The 24,490-nt window shown below is 35.5% G+C and overlaps 1 protein-coding gene across 1 annotated transcript in view; it reads right to left on the bottom strand.

The window, feature by feature from the left end:
• The window catches only part of LOC137923052 (uncharacterized), a 73,034-nt gene that overhangs the window by 23,689 nt on the left and 24,855 nt on the right, over positions 1-24,490 (bottom strand). Inside the window, exons 7-18 of the mRNA XM_068766174.1 lie at positions 13,631-13,733; positions 12,100-12,901; positions 10,999-11,194; positions 9,409-9,848; positions 8,551-8,796; positions 6,898-7,127; positions 5,792-6,179; positions 5,072-5,217; positions 2,997-3,104; positions 1,499-1,633; positions 1,266-1,396; positions 340-423 (exon numbers count right to left, since the gene is read on the bottom strand). Of these exons, the coding sequence (XP_068622275.1) occupies positions 340-423; positions 1,266-1,396; positions 1,499-1,633; positions 2,997-3,104; positions 5,072-5,217; positions 5,792-6,179; positions 6,898-7,127; positions 8,551-8,796; positions 9,409-9,848; positions 10,999-11,194; positions 12,100-12,901; positions 13,631-13,733 (3,009 nt within the window). The remainder of the gene's footprint in view (positions 1-339; positions 424-1,265; positions 1,397-1,498; positions 1,634-2,996; positions 3,105-5,071; positions 5,218-5,791; positions 6,180-6,897; positions 7,128-8,550; positions 8,797-9,408; positions 9,849-10,998; positions 11,195-12,099; positions 12,902-13,630; positions 13,734-24,490) is intronic.

The following is a 24,490-nucleotide window of genomic DNA, read 5'->3' on the forward strand; positions in this document are numbered from 1 at the left end:
TAAAAATGTAATTATTAATAAGAAAAGAGGGAAGAATGAAAGCTGAATAGGGCGAATGAGAAAGAAAGATGAATTGTGGAATGAAAGATAGAAAATAGAATGAAAGAAATGACATTATAAGGAAAGAAAGAAGAGAAAGAAAATAATAAGAAATGTGAAAAATTATATTGATACAAAAGACCCTGTCCCAAACTAGATAGGGGTACGAATAAAAAAAAAAAAAAAAAAAAAAAAAAAAAAAAAAAAAAAAAAAAAAAAAAAAAAAACACCCCGCGTCAACCGGCTCGACGTCGTCACTAGAAATCCTTACTAACTTAACCTTAAAATCAGATTACTTACGTTGTATTCGCTGTATGAAGGAAGAAGTCTCACTAGAAACTCCATCTGATTTTCAAGATATTCCTTGATACCCGTCAGCTTACTCTGTAATATTATCATCTGTTTGAATAAACACTGCAATATCGTTAGTCCTTATAACTACATCACACCTAACCCAGAAAGCACTTAATCTAGATGAGCAAGGGTTAATTTTAGTTGAAGTATCCTATAGCTTTAATATTCAATGGAGAATACGGTCCAGCGAGCGCAGTGCAGGATATCCAATTACAAGATGAACAGATGATGTAATTAAGTTCTTCGGAACACACCAAATGCAGGACAGTCGTAAAGGACATCTATGTGTAAGTCATGTATTCAGAAATGGACACCCTATAACTGGAATATTGTAACAAAGTACTTAATAATTTACAAATCAAGTTTTGTTTTTTCACCGGCTGTTTCGTATTTGGCGAAAAGTAACATTGCTTCGCTAGATAGCCGAGATGTGGGCAGATCTTTCTGGAGTACTGTAGAAGGATAATAAAGGATAATAGAATAATAAAAAGGAATAAGACGTAAGTCAAAAGAAGAGAGATTGATATTGAACAAACTAAGAAAAACTGAAATGAAAACTGTGATATAGAAATGTGTAACAGTAACGGTGAGGTTACAAATTAAAAGTTAAATAAATATAAGAATTAATGAGGACCAAAAAAAAAATTTAGAATTATTACAGCATTCTGGAGGGAAGGTGAAGGAAGAGAGACGATGTACGATAGGTGACAAGGTATGTAAAGTATTGGAAGAGAATGAGAAGAACAAAAAGAGTAAGAAAGACAAAAGAGGAGCGTAGAAATATCAAAAACAAATTGTGACAATTTTGTAGTAAAAAATGTCCCCATTTACACACGACAGGGGAACACAAGAGTAACAAACTGTGAACAAACCTTTTCTTCGTAACTCATCTCGTCGTACTGACTTAGAAGATTCTGAACTTCACTCAGAATAGCGTGACACTCCGCTTTGGAATCCTGATCATCTCTTGTTGGCGCCACATACACTTCTGATGGCATTGAATCTGGTAAAGCATTAAGTGGTAGATGATATGCCGAGTAATTTAAACATGGAAAGAGTAATTATCTTTATCAATTATTTTAATATCGTCCATTGCAAAACTAACCTTTGGTTTTATACAAGTTATAATCATGGGTTGTGGCCCCGCTTAGTATCATATCTAATCTTTGGTCTTTATAATCATCTGAACTTGAAGTAGATGTAAGCCATTGTAAAAAATCTTCTAAGTCTGGTGGCAGCTCTGGAAAATCAACAGTTATTAACAGCAATCTCTTAAACACTTGCCTTTCTCCATCTGTTCAACGAACTTTATTATATACACAGATTGACAGGTGAAATTTACTAAAATTTGTACTTAGTTGAGTTTTACTTCGCAAAAACAATGTTCATTCCAAATTTAAAGTCTCTAGGCAGTGTGGTTCCAGAGATATTGTGATGTTAGTACATAGGTGAAAATCTATTACTTATTTATAGATAAGTATACAGGTATGATATGGTTATGTACAAAATGTTTAAAGAAATAGTAAATAGTCTTATCATATTAATATAGAAAAAGCGTTTTTAAGATTATTCACAACATATTAAAATTAACTATTGTTTATGTTTACTCTCTGTCGCTGTACTTTGTACAGTCATAGGCTTGTCGTATTCTAATTGCAAAAATAAATTAATTGTACATATTTCAGAGTGATTTATACAGGTAGATCTGAAATAAGTGTAAAAGTTTTTTGTGCTGTCAGATAAAACTAAGTAAGAAAAGGACCAATATTTAGCCACTTCCGCACATGCAGCGGTAGTCGTGCAACAAAGTGCACCCGCCCGCCAGCCCGATGATAAATGCGCATGCGGCAAACAATGCGAATTACACAACTACCATCGTTAAATCATTCAACACGTGTTTTACCCCTGCACGGGGCATCTTCAGGAGTTATGTTACACCGATTAGTTAGTGGACTCTGTGTTTGGCACTTTGACTCTGTGTGTGAAATACGTGCGCATGTGCCGCTGCATGTGCGGAAGTGGCTAAATATTGGTCCTTTTCTTACTTAGGATGGACTTCCGCAAAATAACGCCTAATTCCATTAAATAGATAAAACTATATATTTGTCAGCCAAAGGCTTGCTTGACTAATGAGGTAAACATTCACCCCCAATAAAGATTTTACATCCATAATCAATCATCATATATAATTGTTGCTTTAATTTATACATATGTGTATAATATTTATATACACGTTATATATGTGGATGACGGAACTTTCACTGACTGTGGTTTCGGCCGGCATTGACAGATGGCGCTAGGTGTTCGTAAATGTATATAGATGCGATATATATTTATACATATAGGTATTTATGTGTGTATGTATATACACATTTATATACCTATATGTATAAATTACAACAAATGAGCTCTACAGCCATCCCTTTAAAGCTTTAATATTTATAAGCAATCACCCTGTTTATCCTTAGGAATAATGACAGACGAGAAATTTGTGTGTCAAAATATCAAGATTTCAATACTATTGAAACAGATAAGACAGTGTAAGTTAGTGAACATGTAGAATTAAAATATGTGGGACCATCGACAAGGTCAAATCGACTCACTCGCGCACGTCTTCTGCTGAACTTGAAAGTCTACTAAATCCGTCATCAGCTTCACAAGTTGCTGCATCAGAGATGTTGCTCCATACTCGCTGCCTTTTTCTTCCCGAACTGATAAAGAATATATACAGGGGTTTAATTTTTTTATTTTAAAATCTAGATGCGTTATTCTATGTTATTTGTTACTATTACACAATTCTATAATTTTTACAATATTTACTCATCATCTTAGATTGACGTGTAGTAAAAAGAATGCGCAAATAAATAAACCCAAAACTACAGTCAAGAATTCAGACATATATTTACATAATTTTAATAGACTATATGAAAACACTTTGACGTTAAGCGATGAGGTTGTCTACGAAGCTACATGCTTGCATAGAAACCTATTCACTCCCTGACTTGAAGACTTGCAATTATCTAGCTGGATACAATGACGCCAGAAGGTTGTTCCATTCCTTGACTGTTCGCACTATAAAAGTATTAGCAAAACGCTTAGTGCGAGTAAAAGGAATTTCAACCTTGTATTAACTAACATATAGTTTACTTTTCGATACGATATATATTCCAGAGTATATGCAAGTAAGTATAGATAACAAATTTTACTCTAAGCTATTTTCTATATATATCTAATGTATAAAATTCTCGTGTCACGGTGTTCGAACTTGAACTCCTCCGAAACGGCTTGACCGATTTTTACCAAATTTTACATGCGTATTCAGTATGTCTGAGAATCGGCTACTATCTATTTTCCATACCCCTAAGTGATAAGGGTGGTCCACCCCTAAATTTTTTTTTAAATTTTTTAGACAATTTTTTTGGTTTTTATTTTATTATGATACAACATACAACAATACATACAACCCTCTACGATCAAACCTTATTTTTAAATTGAAAATTAAAAATATTTTTTTTGCAAAACAACGTTTGCGGGATCAGCTAGTTTTTATATATAACTATGTGTTGAAGTAGATATGTTACGAGTGAAACTGATGGTCGGACGCTTGCAATCGTACGTCACGGGTTTTGTTACACTTTATTCTTTAATTATTTAGGATTGCTACTGCAAACAAAGAAATTTCCAGGGTGATGGGCAGCAGCGTTCTCTGAGTACTATAATATCACACTGCGATTGCTGACCCGCCTGCCAAGTGTGGCGATTATGGTTTATCTACCCATAAATATCTGGCCTATACACGTGCACATACTTACAGGGCGTTTATGAGTTGAAACATTATGACGAAAACTGGAAAAAATTTGATTTTTTTCGTCCGTTGATCTGTTTTTTGGGCCTCTCTGGTTCAACCCTTATCACAAAAGGACAGGGCCTTTATTAAAATAATATTTTTTTGTTTTATTTCGATACTCATCTTTCATCCTCCTCAATGTCTTTTCGTTCTTCCCTCTAATTTCCTTCACAACACCTTTCATTCATTTCCATACTTTCCTTCTCTACATTTTCTATCTATTCCTCTATTATTGTTTCTTTTTCTTTTGTTTTTTTTTTTATACCCATTCCCTCTGTTTTGTTGTCCCTGTTCAGTAACATTACAATGAGTGTAAACAATAATAATAAAAATTAATTTTTCATTTTTTATTCTTATTGTTCCTTTACTCACTCATTTCTCTCTTTTCCTCACATCCTTTACAAAATCTTTCATTCTTCATGTTACTGCCATACGTCGCCTCACCTCTTTCGCCTTACCTTCGGAGTCCTACAAATTTAAGTTTATTATTTTTATTATTGTTAGTTAGTTATTGTGTGTAGGCGGTATTGCACAGAAAAGCTAGGATAATTTGGAGAAGCTAGAAGCTAATGTTTATGCGGAGGGTAATGAGCTAGATGACGATCACCTATTAGCCGGACTGACCCTAAAACCTTGCTATAGCACTGTGTATGGCTACTTAAAACTTTAACAAAATAGAACCTGTAAAAAAGTGGTAGGGGAAGTGTTTGATGATCCTGAGTCACGAAGAAGTGACTAAGAAGAAGTTAGTTATTGGAAATTTCTGGGACATTCTTATCTCTATCCGTATACATTGCATCATTGAAATAATGATAATCATTTTGATCTAACCATTAATATTTCTAGTTTTCTGAACAGCTCGAGCCGCTTCCCGACAAATCTGTTTCATTTTCGCCGTCAGGGAACGAAAGTCAACCGGCTTGTCCAAATCTTCTTCCTGAAAAGGCTGGGTGCTATAAATAACTCTAGACTTTTGACTATTAAAAAGAAATTATACTCACATCTTTTTTCTTAGAAAACAAGCCACTCGGATCTCTTTTAGGTCTATAATAAAAAAATGCATTTGATAATCGAATTTACATAAAAACTAAGTTATAGTTCAGATTGATAAGAGACCTAAATGTTTTTTAGTATTTGTTTTGTCTTCAAACGAAAAACATTGTCTGAGATCACATGTCTTATATTAATTGTTAATAATGTTGTTGGGGCTGAAAGGTTTTCAAATGGTGACCACAAGCCAGTAGACGCAGCGAGACCAGGCCTCCACTAGATGAATCAACAACTTGGTTAAGGTTGTGAGGAGTCACTAAATGGGTTCATCATGGCGATCTTTGGGGGAGACTTACGTCTTGCAGTAAAGAAGAAAAAATATCCTGTGTAATGAACCTGCGACCTACTATCACACATCTCAGTTCTCTACCACTGGACTACCGTTACTCGTTGCTATATGCTGTTGTTATAGTGTTGAATGCAAAGGGATCAATAATTTATCGTAGCGATCTTTCCGAAGACCTGTAAACATTGGCTGGCATAATGATAATGTTAAAGCACCTGAGATCTGTAACGCTACGCAAGTTCTTCCTCTTCGTAGATCTCCTCCAAGTCTTATTCGAGTTGTAGCCCGTGCGAATACTGTCCCCAAACTTTTTCCATTTCTTGTTGAACCATTGCCCGGAGCGTTTTACGAAATTTTCTTTATCAGCCGAGTGCTTGTTCCTCATTTCGTTGTCGAAATAATCAATCTTAACACCGTACTCATCGTCGTATAAATCATTCCAGAAAATCAGGTTGCTGTCTACACTCCTTTTAACAACGGGTTTATTGTCTTTAACGTCAAGTGTTGCAGTGGTTAAGCTAACATTACTGCTTGCATTTAGTTTAACATGTACAGGAACTGTTTGTTTACTACTTTTTACACTTGTCATCTTTGTCTGCTTATCTATAAAGTTCATATTATTAGTTAAAGAATAATAATAAATATTGATTGTTAATAGGTGTAAAAAGCTTGAAAAATTTATATATGCTGTTCATTCCTCAGCTAGTTTATGGTTCACAAGTGCATAGTGTATTTGACGTAAAAAAGCTTTTTCACTCATTTTAAATCACTCTGTATAAGTGACCACTTTAAAATATGTTACATTGATTTGTTTTTCTCGTGTGATCTGGATTTTAAAACGCTTTCTCTTACTACATGTTCATTGCCTTATTTATGTAAGAAAAGGATATTTAGCCACTTCCTTCTATGGACTTCTTTCTTTTAGTGGACTCTGTGTTTGGCACTAATCGGTGTAACATAACTCCTGAAGATGCCCCGTGGAAGGGTGAAACACGTGTTGAGTAATTTTGTGGTGGCGGTTGTGTGATTCGCATTGTTTGCCGCAAACGCATTTATCAGCGGGCTGGCGGGCGGTGTATTTCGTTGCACGACTGCCGCTGCCTGTGCGGAAGTGGCTAAATATTGGTCCTTTTCTTACTTAGGATGGACTTCCGCGAGGTAACGCCTGATTCCATTAAATACCTTATCTATGATTTCAAAAATCAATAAATTTTGGATAGCGTATACAAATATTAAGGCAGTAAATGAACTATGCTTTTATCCGTTTAAATCATCAAAATTGTTAAGATATAGTTCACGTGTGAAAAGCGACAAGTTTTACCTTCTTTATTAGGCTTGATGGCTGGCGATATTTTTTTTGTACTTAAATTCGTTTTATTTAATAGTGATGTAATGTTCACGTTCTCATTGGTTTCTTGTATTGTCATCAGCACCCTGGATCGATGACCAATATTATCTATCATGTCGGCATCATACATTGGATACATGATATCTTTAGTAACGTTACTCCGTGCTTGAGTTGATTTTAAAGGTTGTGTTGCATTGTTTTCTCTAAAACAAAAGCAATTACTTTAATAGGAAGAAGGTAAACAGAGATAAAAATTTAAAATTTCTTGCATTACTTATATATCTACAGATATTTATAATGTATATGTTTGTAAAGACCAATCAAAATCTATTTAATATAAATGAAACTCTCAATAGGAAGCATAGTATCTAATAGATTTAGGCGTTACTTTGTGTAAGTCCATCCTAAGTAAGAAAGGGACTAATGTATAGCTACTTCTGCTATGCAGCAGTAGTCTTGCAACGAAGTGCACCGCCCGCCAGCCCGCTGAAAAATGCTCATGCGGCAAACAATGCGAATTACACAGTCCTCCGATACTCGGTGTTTGGCACTGATCGGTGTAACATTACTCCTGAAGATGACCTGTGTAGCTGAATCACGTGTTGAGTGAATTAACGGTGCACTTCATTACACGACTACTGCTGCATAGCGGAAGTAGCTATATATTAGTCCCTTTCTTACGTAGCATAGTGCAAATCTCGGTAATGGTTCTACTGGCTCCGCTTTCTTGTTTAAAAATTTTGATGTGATTTCATTATGAATATGGGCGACATATTCAGATAATATGATCAAATTCTCAGCCATGTTTTCGTTCAGGCACAATGCAGTTATGGAAAGAAAAACAGCCGATAAAACCAACTTTCTTTATTTCATACAAACTACAGAGTAAATTAAAAAAAAAACCTGTTCTTAGCTGTCATGCATTTGATATACATCAAAACAAAAGAAGACGTGTTAGGATAATATTTAGTACACTTGTAGATGAATCAATCAGTCGTAAGACGTCCTCAAAGGTTTTCCCATAGATTTTCATTACGGCTTGTATTAAGCTGCCTGCATTCACTATCTTCTACTATAATAAGATCGTCTATACATTTCATGTGTGTATGTCCTACGCTCCGTTTGCCAGTTTGTTTTTTTTATTATGCCCCCCTCTCCCCATTTTGGGAACTTCTCGTTCTCCCCTGCCATGCGTGTGGCAGGAAAGAACTCGGGTAAATTATTTTTTTGGTGGTGTTTTCTTTTATTTCACTTTCTCCTTTCATCCTTCACAATCTCTATCTTTCTTCATATTCAGATCATCTGCCGCGCATCACCTTTCTTCCTTCATCTTCGTTTACAGACCACTGTTCCTACATTATCACGATTTTGCCTCAATTATTTCCAGTTTTATTTTTACAATTATATCTAGCTTATTTTCTTTTCCTATTTACTAAAACCGGTCTATAATTTTTGCTTCAGAATCTAAATTGATCCATTGGTCATCTGTTTTGCACGCTAGGCGTCCGCTGCTTTTTCAACTTTATCCACTGGGCTATGACGGTTACAGTTCTAGTAGTATCTTTAAAGTAGCACTAAAACACTACAATACACAACAGATGACATAAAAAATGGCTCATTACTCACTTGATTTGCGTGGAGTTATCCTGATACTCCCCAGAGAGTTTGGCAAGGGTCAAAAACCAATCGGAAAAAATTTGCAAAATTTCTTTTGGACTTTCCACAGTATTATTGTCACTTATATTTGATCTAAGCTGTTCAAGATCATCTTCAACAGACTTTAAAGATCTTAGCTTTCTTGAAGTAGATACCTCAAGTTGATTTCTTTTACTTAGATCTTCGAGCACCAGATTTTTCTTCAAGTTATTGAATCTATTGATGAGATTTTCTATTTTGTTTTCTTTATTCAAATTATTATTCTTTTTATTCAACAGAGAAGAAATATCGGATATTTCTTTTGAATCTGACGCATTGTAGATTTTAATTTGAAAATTCTCACCTTCATACTCATGGGAGGCTAAAATTTTAGATAATTTCTTTGGTTAATTAGTTACTTTTTGTTACTTATAAATATTATCGTATCCATATATATCCGGGAATCAAACCCGCAAAAACGTTCATGAGTCCTCTACCGCTACCGATATTCAGAAAGCTAGTCCTATGAAATGTTTTACTTCTAGAAATTTTATAATAATACCTTCCATAGTTCAACATTTTTAACATTAGATTCTAGCAGAGATCATATATTAATTTTTAAGCAACGAAAAGCGGGAAACATCTTTTTCAGATTTCTTATAGTGATTCAAAAATACCTATGTATCTAGAATGAATGGTAGAATAACACTTTTCATGTGTTCGAATTTCAAATATATTTATTCAATTAGGCATTTACGTTAAATAAGTTGACATTCGATATGAGTTTTGTTAAAAGTCCCAACGAATTTTATTATTAATCTTTTATCTTTTAATATTTGAAATAAATACCTACGCAATTTTGCACTTCGTCGCTTCTTGAAAGATTCGTTTCTAGCAGTCGCTTCTCTTTCTGTTGGCGTTGGTTCCTTACGGTATTCGTGATGGTAGCCTTTGCTGACGGATGGTAAACTGTTTTCAATTGTTACAAACTCTTTCTTCGCAGATAGGACTCCGTAATCACTGTACGCTTGTGCTAATTTTGAATATTTATCATTTAAATAATCTTCCACGTAGTCAGTGTCAGCAGTTTTGACTTTCATCTTATCATCGGACATCCTTTTTACATCATTCAGCATTTCGTCTTTGAGTGTTTGGATGGCTGCATTATTTATCATCAGGTTCAGTTCATCAGGATACAATTGCATCGGTCCTTTCCAATTCGTGTTATGTATTGTTGGAGCTTTGTAGTTATTGTTTAATGATTTATCCTTCGCATTTGTTTCAGTGTCCTGTGGACGATTTTTATAATTAACCTTATACCATTAATAGAAAACAGATTACCTTCCTCTAAAATGTTTTCATTTAACCTAATTTTACAATAGTAACAAGTAAGTCTTGATCAAAGAGCACGAAACAAGTTTGAAACAATTCATTCCCAAGCTTTTTAAACGCTTAAACAATATAATGGGATGATTTAAAATAAATCTGTGATACCTTGGGAATACAGGAGAGGGATGTATGAGAAAATCTGGACAAAATGCACAGAAAAAGAGTGACAGATGTGAATAACGAAAGATGTTGAACGTAGAAGTTTTCATATGATGTGGTTTAGGATTCCCGTATTATTATAAGTTACTTTGTACAGATATTGCGACAGATCGCTTACCGCTTCCTAGTGCTATTGGAAATCTATGGGGTAAAACGGCAGGCATCTTTTTCGTGCATATAACCCTTGACTACATATACATAGTTTAGTGCTTATTGGAAACTGTCTTCGACCTTCAATTGTAAGTAGTTCAAATGTAGTTCAAATTTCATTAACCGATTTATGATAGAAAAAAGTATAATAGAACATTATTACTAGCACACAAATTTTTTTATTTATAAACATAAATAAAATTGGTGTGCCTGTTTATAATATAAATGTAGCCGCTTTTTTCTACATAAGAAATTAATATATATACGGTAAATACAGGAAAAGTACATTTTTAAAATTTTTGTATTACTTTATGTTTGTTTCGCTAATCCCTGAAATGGCTGGATCGATTTTGACGTTACTTGTACTGGCAGGTAGCTAATATTATAAGAAGTAACTAATCTATAAAAATAAATTAAATTCTAGTGTATGTTCGTAATATTAAAATAACAATGTACAATAATTCAAAAAGTATGATTGTGCATTTTTGTACATATAACTTGAGTTATAGATCATTGTGTGTATGATCCGGCCAGCAATTTGGGTGTGACGTCACGATGCGCCTGCGCCGAGCGGTTAGCTTGCCCAGCCGATCTGACGCACTAGCAATTCTTGGTAAATTATCCTTGTTATTTATTATCTACTACTCTTATTATTATTATAACAATTGTATATATTTTGGATATAACAAAGTGCAATACCTTGCAGTGCATTATAGCTGGATTAAAATTATTTAAACTTACCAGAGCACGCTTATCTCTTTCAACTTGTTTGTCCGTTTCATCGTGTGTATCCGTATAGTCTGATAGAACTTCTTTTAAGTCTTCGTAGCCGAGGTTCTCGTCATCTTCTTCATTCATCTGCAGCAACTTGCGTTTGCTTACTGATACATCGGCGTCGTGCTTTGATATCTTACCTGTTTCAGTAGTATCGGAGTTTCTGAAGTAGAAATATTACATTAGGAATATCATTAACATACTTAATAGGTTGATTAGAAATAAGTGTCCAAGCTTTAGTGAGATGAATGTATAGCTCTTCTTCTCTTTTTAGCTGATAGACGCCCATTAGAAGGTACAGGCTTCTTCTAGAGATTGCCACAGTGACCTTCTGATATGTCTTGCGCTGCCTTCAACCAGTGACTTCCTGCAAGCTTTACTAAGACGAATTTGTTTGACCAATGTGTGTTGCCAGTGATGACATAAGGATCCTAGACCTGGTCGCTTATGACGGGACTCAAAACAAGACTCAAGGTCACCCAGAGAACAATAGAGAAAATAAGGACTTTCAGATTGGATTGGATTTTCAGATCACGGATGAAGCTAAAAGAATAGCTCGTCCGAAGGGCACATCGTTCGTGCAGCCGATGGAAGTTGAGGACGAAAGGTAGTCGAGCAACAATCTGGCAGACGCAGCGTGGGACTGACGACATAGTTAAGATCTGGTCATAGTGGCGATGTTCGAGAAGGCTTAGTGTACATTCACCACTTTAAAGCTCTTAAATTTATTTCCTATCATCCTAAATTGGTTTCAATTTATTCAAGCTAGTTCATACTTATAGAAATTTTTGTCTATGTAATATATATACAGCGCAGAAGATAACATTTATTTTTAATTTTTATTTGTCTGTCTGTTTGTTCTGAAACTGTCTGTTTCTCTAAAATGGCTAGACCGATATTGACAATACTTATACTAGCAAGCATCTGATGTAATAGGGAGTAGCATGGGCTACCTTTATCTTAGAAAAATTCTTAAACGAAAAAAAAAACTAAATAAACTATTTTTTGGGTGAGTTCCACGCAAGCAAAACCGAGAAAAAAGCAAGTATATAATATTAAAATACTTACATTAAGGTAGACACGCTAAGTACGATATCGTAGCGGGAGGTTGTTGACGGTAAAAAGAACTCATCCGTATCCTCCTCTTCATCCTTGTGCAGGGCGTCTTTCTCGTAGAAACTCGACTTTGGATCTGAATTAACATGTTTCTTCTTGACACCTGTAATTTTGCCTTCGTCCAATGATTTTGTTTGCTTTACTCCTTCATCCTCGCTTTTGCTCGTACCTTTCTGCTCATGCTTGTGTTTGCATTTCTCCTTCTCTCCAAATAGCAGATCCAAGTTGAACGGATTCGCTATTACCTTATCAAGGTTTTTATCTAGAATATGACCAAGTAGTTCATCTAGTCGTTGTGAGTTTTTATAAAACGGATGCTTGAGTTGCTTCTCGTGTGATTTAGAGTCTTTCGGCAAATGCGAGCATTTTGGAAAATTTCGTTTCCTATCCATGGGTCCATATTGAACCATCACTTTTTTGTTTTCAATCAGAATCCCGGATGGTACTTCATTATAGTTATCCTCCTCCAACCTCTTTATTCTAGGCTTTTGATTCACGTCTGCATAATCCTTTACAGCGACGAATGGAGGGTAAAACAGATTGAATTTGCTCAAGTCTATCTTATTGTCGTAATCTACTTCGCGTCTCAGCGTGTCGCTATTCGATCGACTGTTGATCGACATGAGGGACCTTTTGTACCTGTCCGAAATTGGCTTTGTGTTATCAACAGAGCTGTATATATGATTAGCTTCTTCAGTCTGTTGTTTCAATTTCCTTATCCGTGCGTCTGTTTGAATTAGACGAGTGTAGAAATCTGAAATGAAACCAATTAACAGTATTTAAATTATTATTAGTTATATTTCATCTATTCTTCTTTTCAGCCTATAGGCGCCCACTGCAATACCTAGGCACAGGCCGCCACTAAAAATGGCCACGATAACTGCTACTGCACTGCTCGCATCCAGCTACTTATGACTTTAACTAAGTCATCAGTTTTTCTAGTAGGAGTTTACCCACGCCGCGTCTACAGGCTTGTGGTCGCCACTCGAGAACCTAACGGCCATAGGTCGCACGAGCGATATATCTCGCCCACTGCAACTTCAGACAAGAAATTCTTTGAACTATGTCATTGATATTAGTTCTTCTGAGCATCTATCTCGCAGCGAAATTCCAAACATAGCCCACTCTATGCTCTGCTAATATTGCTTTATGGGTGAACTTGAGTCTTCCTAATTTTTATCTTCTTATTTTAAAAAATCAGAAGATGATCAGCAGCATCCTCTGCGTATCACATTGTGATCGCCAACCCGCTTGCCAAGCGTGACCATGATGGTATATCCACTATAGATATCTTATGGGAAGGCATGTGCTTTGTGTTGTTGCAGTGGGAATCTGTGTGGTAAAACAATGACGATGTCTGGACGAAAACTTTAACCAATCACCTGTATATACAACTAAGGTAAGTTTTTAAATCCATCAGGCTATGGTCAACATGTTTTTAAAGTTTTTAAGTACGTGACTTGGAAAGAAATTCAAATGTCACCTCTCAGCCGATCGCTTGTTTGAACGTCAGCGACCATCTTTTCACTTTCCAGTATCTGCGACAGCGCTCCAGTTGCTTTAGCTGCGGTTTCATCTTGGTAGTTCTGGACATGTATTTAAGAAAAGGACCAATATTTAGCCACTTCCGCAAATGCAGTGGTAGTCGTGTAATAAAGTGCACCGCCAAACACAGAGTCAGGACTACGTGTTTTTGCGGTGTACTAGTCGGTGTAACATAACTCCTGAAGATGCCCCGTGGAGGGGTGAAACACGTGTTGAGTAATTTGGAGGTGGCGGTTGTGTGATTCGCATTGTTTGCCGCATACGCATTTATCAGCGGGCTGGCGGACGGTGCATTTTATTGCACGACTACCACTGCATGTGCGGAAGTGGCTAAATATTGGTCCTTTTCTTACTTAGGATGGACTTCGGCGAGGTTACGCCTGATTCCATTAAATACTGGACATGTATTACAAAAATTAAAATAACATTTATTATTCATACTACCACATAGGCATATACATGCTTTATATGGTTATTATTAAAAAATTTAAAAGACTTCAACTTTTTTCTCCATTTTTTTAAATCTTCAGACCGTACAGATAATAAAAACGATGTTTTATTTCAATTATTCAAAACCAACAGCAAATTAAACCTAAAACAATATCTTTTTAGTTATTTAATCCAACTGCCATGTCTATTTAAAGCCAGTGGCAGATGTATGCGTAGTCAATAGCTAGCGGCTAGTTATTCACGGTGCCTTGTAAATACACTTTGAACTTACTTTATTTTTTTAAATTTATTAGGTTCATTAGTACTGAATAGAAATCTTCGATATGTTTACAAGGTGTTTATATGAAGAGCGATCAAGGCGGCCATAACGAGTGAAAAACCATTCAGGCGATGTTAATTAAGAAAGCAATTAAGCCGTGAAATAATCCCACCGGTGGAATTAAAACAACTAATTATTCAGCAGGCGAGCGCAGTGGGTGTCGGGCCACTCAGCGCCACCTGCCCACTTTTAAATAACCACCAACGACATATTTATTGTGAAGGGTTAATACAACGGAATGGGAGCAAAATGTGCCTTTTAAGAACGCCGCTAATGGAGCCGCTTGGACCACTATTTACGAGTTACACGTTTTAATGTAATTAAAAGTTGATCGCAAAGTACGTAACGAGATGCACTAAGTGGCCAAAGCGATATCTACACATCAAACTAATATATAAAATTCTCGTGTCACGACGTTCGAACTTGAACTCCTCCGAAACGGCTTGACCGATTTTTACCAAATTTTATATGCGTATTCAGTATGTCTGAGAATCGGCTACTATCTATTTTCCATACCCCTAAGTGATAGGGGTGGTCCACCCCTAAATTTTATTTTTAATTTTTTAGACAATTTTTTTTGGTTTTTATTTTATTATGATACAGCATACAAAAATACATACAACCCTAAATTTTCACCCCTCTACGATCAACCCTTATCTTATATTTGTTAATTAAAAACTTTAATTTTTTTTGCAAAACAACGTTTGCGGGATCAGCTAGTGTTTTTATATATTTATCTATTTCTTAACCCTTTCGTTACCAGCGCCGGAGTTAGACGGCATACACTGCAAACGCCGTGTGTATCAACGTTGCATTTAGGTGGCATCCATTTGCCGTTACTTATATTGCATTATTTTTGAATTGATTCCTCTAAGGGCACAATCACTTTATTAAATACGCCTTTGGTTAAAAAACAATTCTTCAAAAGTATAGTATGTATACGGAAACTAATATTAAAAATAAAAAAGCATCATTGACCGAATATAAAATATATAAATATTAAACGGTTTTATATAGTTCAATCCGTATGGAATTTGTTTATTTGGGTCAAAATTATAAATTGAAATTTAACCACCTACCCGTTGTCAGATTGATCTGAAATTTGGTACACACATTTAATTTAGATGACAATACAATATAATAAAATCAATAACATTATAAATCTAAGATGGCCGCCGATACAAAATGGCGGATTACATATTTTCCTTAACCCCCTCAATATGGGTATCAAATGAAAGGGCTACACTAGTAAAACACGATGATTATGTCAAAATTTAAAAATTCAAGATGGACGCCGTTCCAATATGGCGGATTAGGTACATATTTTTCCACAACCACCACAATATGGGTATCAAAAAACAGTTTAACTTAAAAGTTTTTAAACGTATTTATTTCCAATTTATAAATCATTAGGAGTAAATCGAAATAAGTTGTTTGCGGTGCAAATGACAAAAGACTGGAATCTAAATATGAACGTAAAAATTATAATATAGGCTGTCCCTGTTTTAAGATTTATGACAGCCAAATAAATTACTAATAATTATCCTAACTTCCATTTTTAAATAATATACCGGTAAAATCTTTAAATATGTAACTGCCATGCAATGTGCACACTTCGCGGCGCGCTGTTCAGTAGCGTTTTTTTTTTTTTAGCCTCTGGGGGGAGAACAGGGGTATGTGGGATTCCTACCCACTAAAACCCCCCCCGGTGGTCGCCCTCTGCGCTAAACGGGGGACCGCGGTATCTCCCGGTCAGGGATCGCCACGCGGTCTTCCCTTGCGCCTTGCTATTTTTCGATAGCCCGTCCCGGGGTATGCGTGGATACGCTACCCCCGAAACCCTCGTGGTACTATCACGATGGTTCGGGACCACGTCGAACCATCGTCCGCCTCTGAGTCGCCGAAGCTAATGGGAGTTTAGGGCCCCCACCCTAAACTCCCGCGACTCCGAAGGCCCCGTTCATGGTAGGGGAGCACCATTCCTCGGAGGGCCGTCGCGAGGCACGTCTCTGCGCTGACGGCGTCGTCTCCGAGCGGGATCTGTCCTCTGCCAATCCCGTTCGGCTGCCTCCTTCTGGACCATGACGGTCTCACAAAAAGAGGCCACGGCCCTCCACGCCGATGACCCACTCAGCATCGCCGACACGATTGCTGGCAAGGAAAGGTCCTGTCCGATCTCGTCCGCCAGAATCCGCCGCTCCGACTGCCACGCCGGGCAGACCGCAAACGTGTGCGAGGCGGAATCCTGGGTCAGTAGCGTTACTTCAGCAGAACGTACTGCGGTAACGAAAGGGTTAAAGTCACAAGGCGATGCTCGATGGAGGTCGCCTTCAAAAAGTACTATTGATAAATATATTCAATGTCAGATGCTTCAACCCATATCATGGCAATCAGAGTAAAAAGAAAGGTGCCAAATCTTCTTGCAGTAACGTTAAAAGATAAGGTAATTAAAAACAACAAATCCTAGTCAGTAAAAAAGATATGTAATCATCGTGTCATGCTGTTTCTTCTGGCATTTTGTCATGTCGTCACATAACATAGAAGAACATGAGAAGAATTTCCAGAAGAGTCCAATTTTGATAGGAACTAGTCTCAAATGAAATTCGTTTATACTGGCATACTTCAAATTGAAGGTAGGAAGGTTCCAAACGCAACTTGATCTGAGAAAAGCCCACGACAAACTCAGGCAGGTTTTCTTTGTGGTCACTTTCATTGTTTCATTATCACATAAGTTTTTAGTAATTTAAACATATACTTTAAAGTTAAAACTTGAAACGACGTCACACTTCTCCAATAAAATAACTTAAACCGATATAGGCCAGTACTAAACGACGGGCAAACAATCATATCGATAATTCAACACTACCCTTATTTATAAGGGTGTTGACAAACATCTGTTAGTAATCGAAGTGTTCAATACAAAATTATTTTCGAGAAACTTCGACCCGAAACTTGGTCTATAAGGCTTGGGCAAGAGTCGCGGCGTAAGGGTAAGTATGTTAAGGGGTAGGTACAATCTCACTACGGTTTTTGTCATGTACACCACCATACTTTAAGTAATATCAATGCGTGTTCCTCCTACTCCGTAGAAAAATAATAAGTATAGTAATAGATAGAAATAAAAGCTAATAAAAATGTAAACAACAAAAATCAAACAAATAAATAATGTAAAACAAAGTGATACTGTAATAATCCTATATAGAAATAAAATAATAAAAATGTAAAAGAGTAATGAGGGATGTATGAAAGGCGTTACAGTGCGAAAGGGAAAGACAGAAGAATTGTGGCAAGAATGAAAAGAACGAAAGATCGTACGATATATGAAAGACGATAATGAAAATAAAAAAATATGTGAAAAAATTAAATCATGTTGAATAGTCCCTTGTCCCACACAAGATAGGGGGTAAAAAATATCAATGCGTAGGTAAGTGTGCTTTGGAAAAATAGTTTTATTTTGTATTTAAATATACAAAGCAGTGGTAGCTCAGTGATAGAGGAGTCAGACTGATCGCAGGTCGTGGGTTTGATTCCCGAGATATAATTATATGATTCACAATTACATCGGATTATTTCTGCTTAGAAATTTAAAGTAATTTTTATTGGTATACCTCATCATTTAAAAAATATAGTATAGTGCCAAAACGTGACAAATATGTCATGAATCCGCACAAATAAAAAAGAAAAAAATGTATTTTTTAGTGGACAATCTTTATATTCACTGCATTAAACTTTGTTTAAATAACAGTACAACTTAAGAATGAATTGATTTAACTACTGTAATGATATGCGTAAGTGGCCAAGATAAAAACATGACTTAATTAAAGCATATTATTCAATAAACGCATATTTAAATGACAAGAATCCTTGGCAGTGATGTCGCTTGATTGTTTTGATTTCATTTAGGCTATATCTGATAAAGTGTATATGTATAACATGTTAAACTCTATTAAAAGATGTGTTGTTGTGGAGTTCCTTCCTGCTTCTTCTCCACAACTATAACACCTTTCGAAGCAGAGTAGAGTTAAAAATAAAATATATATAAAAAAAATAAGTTGTCAATCAATAAGAGTTCTGTTAAAAGTTCTAGTGTATCTTCTTCTTCTTGAAGTGCCTCTCCAACTAGTGGAGGTTGGCTATCAGCTTCCTGCTCTCTTCCTTATTTTTGGTTCTGCGTAATAGCTCAGCAGCGCTGGCGATTCCGGTCCACTCTCTAATGTTACGAAGCCACTACTTCTTTCTCCTACCAACCTTCCTTTTAACAGCGACCTTTCCCATCATGATAAGTTGAAGGAGATTGTATCGTTGGTGTCGAAGTGTTGGTTCTAGTGTGTAATAAACTAAATTTATCTTTTATCTTTATCTATTAAAGTCATTAATATAAATGTCACCTAACACGTTCTCTGCCGACGCGTTCAGTGCTGTTTCCCTTCAGGCCTATTAAAAATCATAAATCTGTTTAAAATTTACTAAGTTATTTTTATGCTTTTATCGTTTACTTAAATGTTGGTTATAACAAAAGTCAATATGAACCATTATTTACGGAAATAATTAATGTCAGACAGCATTGACAAACACGGCCTGGATTTTTCTCGGCACAGAAAGTGTTAATCGTATAAGTTTTCACTGTGAATGTGGAAAATTAAATATACACACTTAATCCGCCGGGGCCCGACTCCACCCTTAACTAACGGCGCGTGATTAAGACGTCGTTATTAACATGTGACGTACGTGGCTCGTTAAATGTACACCCGTCTCGCTTCAACCCATCGCGTTGGTGAAGGACGGGCGCAACGAAACAAACGAAGTTATGCGATATTTTCTTTACTTCAATTCTCGACTGATCGATAGTTAAACTGTGTTTAGCTGCGTTTGGATTTCGTACCGCTTGGCCTTCAGTCAAACCACGACAATACCATTTATTAACTAAAGTTTTATTTTATAAAAATGGCGATGGTTATTGATTTATATATAGCTCATTTTCCAATAAAAACTATATTTTTCACACCTATTTCAAAACACTTTTACTGAGTGAAATCTTCATTCTAAAAAGTGACATTAATTTATTTGTTTCTATTGTAATGCAGAACAATAACTTCTGGCATTAAATCTGCAGGAACATATAGTAAATAATAATTAATTTCAAATACTATACGAATTTAGAAAAAGCCTTTTATTACTATATTATCATTACGTCATTTATAATTTCCAAAACCATTGTTTTCTACAGGATGTACCATATATTTATTGACAGGAAATGAGCTATAGATTTACCTCTTTAAAGATTTTATATCTATAACAAAACATCCTGTATTCCAACAAGCTCTGAATTGAAATATCAAAAGAATGATAACAGTTGTTTATATTGTTTTAAATACAGAAATATAGTTCGTTCGTTTCGACTCCTGGCTTGTATCAAAACACACACATATGTAACAATATATACATATATCAACATAAAATGTCGACATTGTAAGTCCTTCAGGAAGCCACGACTAGTAACGAAGGCTGTTCTGCTGAAAAACCGGCGAGAAATCCAACAGGTACTCTTTACAAATATAATTATCACAGATTATATATCTTCAGTAAACTAAAGTATATTTCGTTCACTCTACGATAAACAATTTGAATATCTCAAAACAATTCTGTTGCTTTTTTTTAAATGTAACCTTTTTAATAACACTAAAATCAGCCAGCTACATACGGTACAGGCAATGAGGTTTTATTATAAATCTGATAATTCATTTATTTTTCTTCCTCTTTTACTTTCTGAGGCAAGTGCTATCGAAATCAGTTAGATGTTTTTATTTATAATTGTATTATATTTATAATAATACATATGATATATACATATATATGCATGTTTCGGTATATATGTCTGTGTATATGTTCGTTTGTAAATATATATGATTTGTACACGTCAACTACCCATTATTAGTACTTCTACCTTTTCCATATTATGGTTGTCTGAAAGAGATTGCCTTGTGTGAGAAGACCGCCCTTTGTACTTTTTTGTATATTGTGAAACTGTTTAAATGTGTCCTGACATGTACAATAAAGAATATTAAATGAAAAAATTCTAATAAAGCGTTTTCCTTATAGGTTATATAATTCTTTTATATTATATATGTATATATATATATATATAATTATGAGATAGGTCTGCAACAATACGTAGTCTGTGGAGATGGCCAGTTTTATATATACATTTATGTGTAGTCATGGCGTAAATCAGTGATTCCCAAAGTGGTCTATATCGACCCCTAGGGGTCTTTGACAACCTGCAAGGGGTCTACGTCAGCGAAAAAAATTTTGGGGGTCCATGAAATGAAAATGGGGTTCCACGATAGTGGATCTCAACACATACACTAATAGTACCTATTTACTTACATCATACTATCTTATAATATCAAAACATTTACATTATTTATAAAAGTACCTATGAAGTAAAAAATTATTAATATGTTACGTATATTTTACATAACAGATACAAAATTTTATTTTGAGTAGTTTTAATTTAAATTCAATTAGTAAATGTATAAATTAACATGTGTTTTTACTTTAAGTTTTTAACACTAAACTTCACTACAGTTAAAAACTTACAGGAAATCAATATCAGGTAAGTGGGGGGTCAACACGGAAAAACATGGCAAGGGGTCTACGACACAAAAAAGTTTAGGGAACTCTGGTCTAAATCAACTCAAAATGTTTTCCATAATTAATTAGTTTATTTAATTTTGAAACACAGAGATAATATAGCATTTTTCGCGTTAAAAGCAATATAGCAATTAGAAATAAATTAAACAGCTATAAATAACAAGGTGCACTAACCTACCCATCTGCTACCCCGGGCCCTGCTCCCTTACACACCTGCAGAGCAATAACTTGACTATATTTATGCGTCAAAGTGGATAAATACTGCCTTTCTAATTGAGTTTCCTGTAATGCCTGCATATCAATCTCACCTCTCTCAGACGTATCCTTCGCCCCATAAAATTATGAACCTCTTTATAGGCGGTGTACGTGTTTACAATAAATTTAATTCCCATTGACTCTCTTTACATGGTATAAGTAATAAGATTTTTAATGACACCAAAAATTTAAACCTTGATTTACCCTTCACCGCCCGCGGGCATTATTTCACGCCCGTGTGATTTTTCTACGATTTTTTCTTTTTTAATTAGACAATAAAGCCTATATTTCTTACTGAAATACAATTGTAAATACACATTCTTATAGTAAAAATCTTCTATAACCTATTTTATTGGTAGTTTAAATTTCATCTGTTATTTTTTATCTGTTACAAGCAAAAGTTTCCAATGTCAAGTACTGTACGTGACGTAATGACTGCGGGCATAAGGCGATACTGGCTTTTTGCCGCGAGTTGATACAGACATTTAAATATGCATTTATTTACTTAATAATTACAATGTTACGTAAATTATATAGTTATATATAAAATTCTCGTGTCACGGTGTTCGAACTTGAACTCCTCCGAAACGGCTTGACCGATTTTTACCAAATTTTACATGCGTATTCAGTATGTCTGAGAATCGGCTACTATCTATTTTCCATACCCCTAAGTGATAAGGGTGGTCCACCCCTAAATTTTATTTTTATTTTTTTTGGTTTTTATTTTACGAGTATTATGATACAGCATACAAAAATACATACAAACCTAAATTTTCACCCTTCTACGATCAACCCTTATCTTACATTTGTTAATTAAAAACTTTATTTTTTTTTGCAAAACATCGTTTGCGGGATCAGCTAGTAGTTATATAAAATTGTTATTTACAGGGGGTGGATATCACGATCTAGCAAGCATACTATAAGACGTCTGCCCACAAATTCAACAGGTGACCAGTTGTCGAAACACGCTGAACACAGGACGATAAGTACGTATCTAATTGGTCTGAGTGAATCCAGCTTCCAGCAGTTGATGTCTAAAATTATGATTTTAACTTCACTTAGGACAATGCATGATCAATTCTGAAGGCTACAAGGGGAATGATAGAATACAAGAATAAACCTGACTCCCGTATTCCTACCAAACGTGCCCTGATTTGCAAAGATCCCAAAATTCTGACGAGTGTTTTTGTGGTCGCTTTTACAAAAGAGGAATTTATTTTCAAGCTTCACTATGATATATAGAACATATATTGTCATAGATTTTTAATAAATTTATTTAATAAAATTAATTTTGTGATTTCATACGAGATTATATTGTTAAGTCGTGCAATATAAAAATAAAAAGTATATTAAAATTAGATCAATCATTTTAAATGTAATTTATTTCAATAAACAGTTTAACATATCGACAGTCCTTTGATTGAAAGGCTTTCACGTGGTTTCGTACCATAAAATATATTAATTCGAAGTTTAAAATATCTACTACACTTGTAATCGCTTGTAATGCAATAAGCTCTAGTAACTCTGCGATGAAGACAGATTTGCAATCATAGGTCGCGTGTTCGATTCTCGGGGTACAATTGCATTAGCTATAGAGAATTGCCACACATGTTTATCAGAAGATGGAAAGCGATCTATGTTTAACACACCACACTGTAATCGCCAACCTATCATTCAAGCATGGCTCTTATGGTATATTGCTCATATATATCTTTTGGGGATGCATATGAATGAACTGCTTTTATTACTGTAATAAAGATGTTTTTAAAAGTAAAGAATTTTTGTCGAGTTTATTTTTTTTTCGGAGCACGGATTACAGCGTGGTTTTAAAGAGAGATAAACGTTGGCAAATCAGTACTACGTCTATAAGGCATACCGACTAGCGCCATCTAGTAGGTTTTTAGAGGAAACATGATATACTACTACTACTACTCCGCTAGCTCAGTGACCCAAAGTGAGTCTTGGCCTCCGAAGCGAGAGACTTCCACTTTCCTCTATCTTGCGCCATCGTCTGTCATTGGCTGACATTCAATTCGCACAAGTCTGCCTCAACGCGATCGATCCAGCGATACCTGGGTCTACCCACTGGTCTTCGACCCCTCGTTTTTTCCAGGTACGCTACCTTCACGCTCCGATCCAATCCCATTTGCTCCAAGTAACCAAGCCAGCGGATTCGTTGAGCTTTATATTCGCCAAAACATGATATAATTCTATGTATTTATGAACAAGTGATCTAAAGTCGAAAATAATGTTTAAACGAATAAGTAATAAAGCATCAACGTAAAAATGTATTCAAAGTGTACAGGAATTGTTGCAGAGCGCGGGGTAGGTGCAGATATCCCGTTCGCCACATCTCATGGCCGTCTCGACGTCGGCGCGTTTTTTTTTTTAATCTGGCAGCCGCCTCGCCCGCGGGCAGCCTATTGTTCTGGACGCGGCGACGGGCCGCACTTTGCCCGCCAAGCGTAGGCCGATTGCAGACGGTGCGTTGATTATCCCGCCCCCTGCCCCGTCTACTGCGATCTTTATGACTGAAATTTCCACTTTCTCTCCGTTTACATACAGAGGTTGTAGGGGCAACATTACGTCATCGTTATTGGCGCATCGAAAACAGAAAATTCCACAGAAATATAATTCTTTACTTACGTCGATATAAATACGGGTGAAGCTCGAATGAATATATACACTTCTACTTCGATTTTGTTACTACCTGAAGACAATCTGACCCAAATTACTAAATCTATTCCTGATTTATCGTCAATTAATGTAAAAGTTATTGTTTACTATCTTTCTCTACAGACTGTACTACCTAAAGCTTTAGACCTATTGAATTACAGCAGAAAAATAAATTATTTGTTAAAAGGGTGTAAATGGGGATACATTAATCGCCTTAACGCATTTACGTCTATAATAAATCATCCCCTATATAAATAACAACTAAGTTTTAGAATTAGCGTTCATACAGTATACAATTTTTATAATTGATAATCGATACCATAAAGTAATCTTTTTTTGACTAATAGAAATCAAGATTTAAATACAAAATAACTATTAAATAGATCGTCTTATCGTAAAACGTACGATGAATGAAAGTGAAAAGTTTCTGGTTGCTGACAGCGC

This window comes from Battus philenor, unplaced genomic scaffold (genome assembly GCF_028537555.1).
Source record: "Battus philenor isolate CCGP_79_NKW_IND1 unplaced genomic scaffold, ilBatPhil1.0.hap1 SCAF_20, whole genome shotgun sequence".
In the NCBI taxonomy this organism is placed as follows: domain Eukaryota; kingdom Metazoa; phylum Arthropoda; class Insecta; order Lepidoptera; family Papilionidae; genus Battus; species Battus philenor.